At 32.2% G+C, this 7385-nt stretch overlaps 1 protein-coding gene across 1 annotated transcript; it reads left to right on the top strand.

Moving 5' to 3' along the window:
* Positions 1–2829: 2829 nt before the first annotated feature.
* Positions 2830–4690, top strand: LOC143597949 (bidirectional sugar transporter SWEET14-like). Its single transcript, XM_077076310.1, has 5 exons — positions 2830–2849; positions 2941–3151; positions 3854–4018; positions 4237–4356; positions 4433–4690. Exons 1-5 carry the CDS (start codon positions 2830–2832, stop codon positions 4688–4690), a joined length of 774 nt encoding a protein of 257 aa, XP_076932425.1.
* The last annotated feature ends 2695 nt before the right edge of the window (positions 4691–7385 follow it).

Here is a 7385-nt window from a genome sequence, read left to right as displayed (position 1 = left end):
GCTTTTATTGGGGTGCGATGGGCGGTTGGGCAGAAGTTGATGAATTGAATGCTTGGTGTTGAAGGGCTCGAAGTGTACCCATACCCATCTACTCTTAAATGTACACGCGGGCCATACAAAGTGTTGAATAGTTTGAATTGCAATCCAGTTAATTAAAATGATTAGTTTGTATTCGTATTCATATGGTGTTCTCTTTCTAATGATCACTCGGTTCAATTTAGTCTTCTGATAGAACACTGATATCTTATTCGCCTTCCAATCATTTGCTAAAATATAATCGGTAGTAAAGTTACGATATGTTGTCCATCATCCATATCCAATGTATTTTCAGGGGTTTGGTTGTTCAGCAACCGAGGGAGGCTTTGGCTATTGCATAATTGGTTATTCATATGGCATTTGGCTATTTTCAGGGGTTTGGTTATTCATATGACGTTTTCTTTCTAATTGATCACTTGGTTCAATTTTGTCTTCTGATAGAACACTGCTATCGTATTCGCCTTCTAATCATTTGCTAAAATATAATCGCTAGTAAAGTTACAATATGTTGTCAAGATCATCCGGATCCAATATTTCAGGGGTTTGGTTGTTCCGCAACCGAGGGAGGCTTTGGCTATTGCATAATTGGGGGAGGGTTCGTTTTTTCACGTTAGGAGAAAATCATTGTTTCAATCAAAGCCATTATCGTTACCCCCACATATATTTAACAACCAGTGGAGGTTTTGCTCTTCAACATGTATGTAATGTTAATCCGTTCTTCATGTTAATAATAGAAAAACATGATAATATGGTAATCGTTTAATTATATGCACACGTGTTGTAGTAGAGTTTCTGTTTAGAGTATATAATTAATGATGAGGTTTAGGGTTCATGAGAGAACCAATTTTGGGAAAGGAAAGAGGGTCACGAAATTGATGTTATGTAATTAGGTTATGGTGTTAATATAATATCTCCCTTATATGCTCCCGAGGAAAGCCCTTTATTAACTAGTTAGGGTAATATGATTCATCAACAATTATTACCAAACTAATATATAATAAAATATAATTAAATTATTTTAATATATATTATATAAATAATAATGATTATGATATAAATAAATATATAAAATATATTTATTCTTACATGTAAACATGAAGATGAAAATGAATGTTGTTTACTCATTTTGTCATGAGCACAAATTAAATATGAAATTAAGAGAGACAAGTTGTGAAATTAAGATACAGGTTGAGAAAATAGAGGTTGAAAATATAGCTATTTAAATATATAGCGGTAAGCGGTTGGAAGATTATATTTTTAACTTTTAATGTTAATGTTTATGTTAATTTTAAATTTTAATTCATTTTTTTACAGTTGATTTTCTTAATTTTCTTATTAGTTTTAAGGTATATTCTTATATATATATATATAGGGGAGAGTTATTTTGAGAACCATAGTGAGTTTTAAGAACTTTAAGAACTCAATTTTGAACTACACATTTAATTAAATGATATGAAATATGTGGCTGAGATTAAATTTAATTAAAAAATGAAGCAGGAGAGAGAATAAGTATTTTTGATAATTACACAAGTTTAAACGTTAGTTACACAAGTGTAAAAAGTCGATTCGGTGTGTAAAAAATACCACACTTATGTATTACACATGTGTAAAAAAAGTTCGACAAAAAAAAAAATTGTTACGTTGGGTTCTTTCGAGTTCTTAAAACTCAAAGTAGTTCTCAAAAGAAATCAATCCTATATATATATAGGGGAAGGTTAACGTACAAATGAAATTAACGTGCTAAACGTGAGAATCAAATAGAGTAATTATATATACAAGTAGAGTAATTATGTAGATAAATTACTCTACTTGATTATCATGTTTAGCACGTTAATTTCATTTGTATTTGATATATATATATATATATATATATATATATATATATATATATATATATAACATACTAAAAATAGTTTATTAAAAATATAATTTGATTAAATATAATTAACTGTCGATATGCGTAATGGATCTTGTGGCAGTGATCACCAACCCAAGTGGTCGGTTTGAGACATCTAAATAATTTATTTAAAAAAGAAGAAGGTTTTAAGGTTAAGTCTCGCATGTAATAATTATACAGAGGATTCAGGTTGGACTAGAGATCACATACAGTGGGTTTTTTTCATGAGGGTGGTCTTCGGGTTGGACTAATGTACGAGTTGCCCTTCGGGGGCGTGACAATCTGACACTATGCACACGGTTTTGGAATCGGGGAGTGGAGATGATCGAGTAGACCGGTGACTCGTCAAGGATCGAAATTGACTTTTGGAAAGAAAAAGAGAAGTTGAGGATGATGTGGTAATTTGTTGTGTTAAAAAACGAGTTTTTTTGTACGGTGCCGTGTTGGCTGCTTTTGGAACCCTAAAGAAAAGTAAAAGTGTCTAGTAGTGATAGTAGAAAAAAGGCAGTCTTGCCTATATTTTATGCACCTCTCACCCAAGCCTTGTAACTGTTTGATTCGAGTGTGTGTGCTTGTAATAATAATGGTGACTCCTGGCCAATTCTCCCAGCTCACTTTTGCATTTGGCCTTATGGGTAACTCTCTACTCCAATATCCATTAATTAATCTGATATACCATGCGTGCATAAAATCATTGATATGCATGCCGATCACAGTAATTGTGTGACGTCTGGAAAGCCGGCCGGCTAACCATACGATGAGTGAAGTATCATAAACCGTCAATAATACTATACATAATAATTAATTTGCAGGTTATATACTTACCATGCACTTAACAACCGCAACCCCTAGCTAACAATTAATATGTTTGTTTTGCAGGCAATATTTTGTCATTCATGGTATTTCTTGCACCGATGTACGTTATGATCATCAATCCTCTGTATATTGATATCTATATTTTTTTTATTCTTAATCCATTCAAACATTTTTGCATTGGAAAACCCTAGGGAAGTGTTCTGGGATGTTTACAAAAAGAAAACCACCGGAAAGTTTAAGTCGTTGCCTTATGTGGTCGGCTTGTATAGCTCCATGCTTTGGATCTATTACGCTATGCTAAAGGGTGATACCATGCTTATGATCACCATCAGAGCTGTTGGTATCATCTTACAAACCTTTTATCTCTGCGTTTTCATCTTCTATGCACCTAAGAAACCCAAGGTACGTAGGTACCCATGCCCGTCATAGTGACATATCTAAGGGTGTGTTTGGGATTCCTTATTTAAGTCTAAAAGGACATTTTGTGTAAAGGAATTATTAACTTATGACTTTTTAAAAATGAATTTGTAAAAAAGTTTTTGAATTAGCTTATGTCAATAAGTTGTTTCTAAGAAGTGTTTGATTTAGCTTATTCATGTAAAACGACCAAAAACAACATTCTTTTATAAATCAATAAGTTGTTTTTTAAAAAGTGTTTGAGATTGCTTAGTTGTGAAGTGAGGATGTAAGGGTTTAATGGGAATATCAAACCCATTAAGTTAAAAGTTAGAGATTCCTAACTTTTCAAAACTCCTTTATTTTGTATTCTTCATAAGTTAAAATCCATAAGGTCTTATGGTTTGTCAAACACCTTTTACACCTTATTAACTTTTCAAAAAATTTATAAGTTATTAGTTGATGAAATAAGGGATCCCAAACACCCCCTAAAAGAAAAATTCATGATTATTAAAAACAAATGGATCTAGGGGTATCCTAGTATTTGCTCAAGAGTATCCAAATACACAAAACAAAGAAGAAAAAAAATTCACACTTCGCCGTGAAAGTTGACGTGTATCCCGGAGAACACACCTTGATACCCCCATATCCGACTTATGTCTGAATTCTCTCGTGTTTTAATAACTATTTGTTAATTTCTCTACGCAGATGAAAAGTTGGAAGCTTATATTTCTGTTCATAGTTATTGGATTCGGATTGATTGTTATCCTTACTCAATTTCTTACAGAAGGCGATCAGCGTGTCGTGAGAGTTGGATGGGTTTTCCTTGTATTATCTTCTCTTTGTGCTTTTATTGCCCCTCTGGGTGGTGTGGTAAGTGCATTACGTTCTATACAAACGATGTAACTAGCCGGGAAACTTGGGTTTTTAGCAACCATGTACACTGACCTTAAAAATGCATGATAATTTAAATAAATATTTACTGAGATATATTTAATAAATTATTTTAACTTTTAAACTATAAATGATAAAAATAAGATTTATAAAAGAAAAAATTATTCGTTTCTTAAAGTTACTCAATATTTTATCAGATACAAGCTATTAAAACAAAAAGTGTGGAGTGCATGTCTATTCTTTCGATACTTTTGGTGACACTCAGCAGCGTTACGTGGTTCTTTTATGGTATACTTCTTGGGGATATTAGCATCGTGGTATGTATACTCAAATTGCTTACAAAATACTTTAATATTTATCTTGAATTTTCTTAACGTTTGTTTTTTTTTATAGATTCCAAATGTTCTCGGGTTCACATTGGGTGTCATCCAAATTATAATTTGCTGTGTGTATAAGACCAAGAAGCCATACATCGACATTAGTATCACAGAAATTAACAAAGAGCAAAAAGTTAAAGATCCTAACAAACCCGATATGGTGATCAAGCTAAATGTGTTTACAGGCTCCGACAACGTTGCAAACCCGCACTATGAGGTGGTTGCTCCTAGTTCAGTTGCGGTTAATCACGCCAATATTGAAGGCCCAGCTTGAAATTAATTGATACTGTAATTGTTTTTATATAGTAACTGTTACCATGCATGCATATTTATAAATAAGTGTACACTTGTAAATATATATAGACGTATGGCGTACATTTCACTTATAAAAGATAGCCATTTGTTTCCTATAATTAACCTAGGACTTTATATAAAAACTTCTATGCACGTTTATGATGGATTTTATCTCACCGCTTATAAATGACTCGAATAGATAAGTTTGGACTTAGTTCCATGAGCTTTTAAAACCCGGCAGCCCTTACGTCATCTTATAAAAAAGACAAGTAAAGTCTAAAACACTGACTTTAAGAATATATAGTACGTTTTTTTTAACGAACAACTAATTAACGCCGGGTACTCTGTACGCGGTCCCCATTGGCTAAAGGTAGCCCGAGCCGGCCACTAGTCCGGACGGACGGAGCCCCTAGCGGTCCACCTATTGAGGGATTCACCGGATAAAACCCGACCCCCATGCCCGCCAAATGGCACGACAGCGAGGAGCCGGTAAAACCGGGTGAGATCAGGACTCGAACCCTGGCAAGCTAGGGTCATCCCTCATATCTCCCATATAAATTGGTGATAGTGAGGTTTGAACCCCCTACCTCTCACTAGTATAGTGAGTGCTCTATCATTTAGCCAAATCCAATTTATGGGAATATATAGTACGTACTAATTCTCTTATCATGCCTGCTTTCACATTGTTACATTTTTCAGTTCCTAATCTTGCTGTATTTTTTTTTATAAATGTATCTTATTTCATATAGTTAATTAGTTTATTATATCGCTCTATTGGCATTCAAATCTGAGCAAGGTTATGGCCCTAGTTTGTGTTTCGAAATTAAACGGACTAGAAACTTAGAAAATGAAAAATAATCTAATTTCTTCAAAAATTTTTGAACCACAAAATGGCGTTTAAGTTTGAAACCGCAATTTAGGCCGCTAATAGTTTCGGAGTCAGTCGCAAACCCGGTTGCTAAATTTGCAACCAAAACTTCAGTCGCAGAACCGGTCGATCACAGCCATATTTTAGGTCCAATTGTCGCAGAAGGGCCGTTGCGGCTGATTTGCGACCAGAAAGGTAGTCGGCAGATACCTAGTTTTACATCAGTGGATTTCATAGAAAATCAAGGTGGAACGTACGTTTTGAATTTATTTCGGGATTTAGTGATTTACTCATTAAATATTTAGAATTAAAAGTAGTACGTTTTCTTAAAATTTTATATATTACCGATCATACTTGTTTCTGTATATTTGTTATTTTTTTTATAATAATTCTACGGTTTCTTCTTAAAATAATCATTTAAGTTCTAATAAATTAAAGATGGATTTACTTCATGGATATGTTATCTATACTAGGTAAGTGAATAAGGACAAAAATAAGAAGTGTCAGAAAACTTCGTGGACAGATAAAAAACATTTAACAAAAATTTAAAAAAATAATTAAAAAATCATAAATTAAAATATACATAAGAAACAAAAAAATTTTAAAAATCAAAATATTCCCCCATCATTCCCGTTTTAAAAAAAAATTGGCAAAAAACACGACGCTGAGATAAAAGACACAATGACGAAAATGAACAAAAGACAAAATAAATCGCAAAATATAACAAAATGTAAAACAAAATATAACACAATTCGATTAACATATCATAATATCAAGAGAAAAGAGACACAATGTCAATAAGAAAAACACAATAAATAGCGAAAACAAACACAAAACATAATAATAAACAAAAAAACACAATGATCTTTTTTTTCCAGCACTTTGTGTTTTTTCTAATGAGGAAGACGGCGGAAACATTTTTTTGTTTTTTTATTAAATTTTGAGTTATGATTTTTTAAAAATTTTTTTTATTATAAATCCTTATTATTTTTGTCAGCCTTTATAGAATAACTTGGCCATATATACTTTATATATATTTTTTAAGTAATTTATAACTTTTAATGTATAAGGTACACCTAAAATAGCATGTAAAATAGTGGCAAATTTGCCCGTTAGAAAATATGCCCCTCAATCTATTCAACTAACTTTTGTAAGTTTTAAAAATAATTATGGGTTTGAACCCCTCAATCTATTCAACTAACTTTTGTAAGTTTCAAAAATAATTATGGGTTTGAACCTTCGTATTTACCCATATATTCTTTTTAATTTTAATTGTAAGCCAACTTACTACTAACGATTTTCTAATGACCGTAACTTTTTCATACGTTAATACTTTTTAAAAAAAGTTGCACCATAAAAATGAGCATTTTATTGTCTTTAATTTCGGTATGGTATTGCTATAGTTTTTTCAATTAAAAAAAATAAAATGTTACACATGTGTGTTCACATTCGGTTTTAATGGTATCTAAGTTAAACTGTGAGCAAAACCGTTGGTTCGATTTTTTGTCATTAAAAACAAAACTGAACAATTGAAAATTTAAACTGAATCGTTACTAATGATTTAGTTTCATGCATTAAGCTTCAATAATAAGCTTGTCGTCGGGTTCAATTTTATTTGGCCGATTTTTGGTATTGACGGTAAACCAAACCGTTTGTTATGGTTTGAACATTCAGAAACTGGCTGACCAAAAGTGATTATTGGTATAAACGTTTTCAATTAGGTTTGAAACGAATCTTGAACATCCATAACTGTTACATAATTACTAGAATTTTTGTTTCATGCCGCATCACGCGGAAAACCGTATAG

Source organism: Bidens hawaiensis, unplaced genomic scaffold, assembly GCF_021521415.1.
Source record: "Bidens hawaiensis isolate Kalapana, Puna unplaced genomic scaffold, B.hawaiensis_p1.1 tig00049269_1, whole genome shotgun sequence".
NCBI lineage: Eukaryota > Viridiplantae > Streptophyta > Magnoliopsida > Asterales > Asteraceae > Bidens > Bidens hawaiensis.
Note: the sequence above shows the minus strand (reverse complement) of the source record. Positions and strands in the feature narration are given on the sequence as shown.

What these genes read in the sequence shown, in the direction of transcription:
- LOC143597949 (XM_077076310.1), top strand. Translation starts at nt 2,830, where the DNA reads ATGGTATTTCTTGCACCGAT. An exon ending in ATGGTATTTCTTGCACCGAT is followed by an intron (nt 2,850 to 2,940) that starts GTACGTTATGAT and finishes GGAAAACCCTAG; the next exon opens with GGAAGTGTTCTGGGATGTTT. An exon ending in TTGCCCCTCTGGGTGGTGTG is followed by an intron (nt 4,019 to 4,236) that starts GTAAGTGCATTA and finishes ATATTTTATCAG; the next exon opens with ATACAAGCTATTAAAACAAA.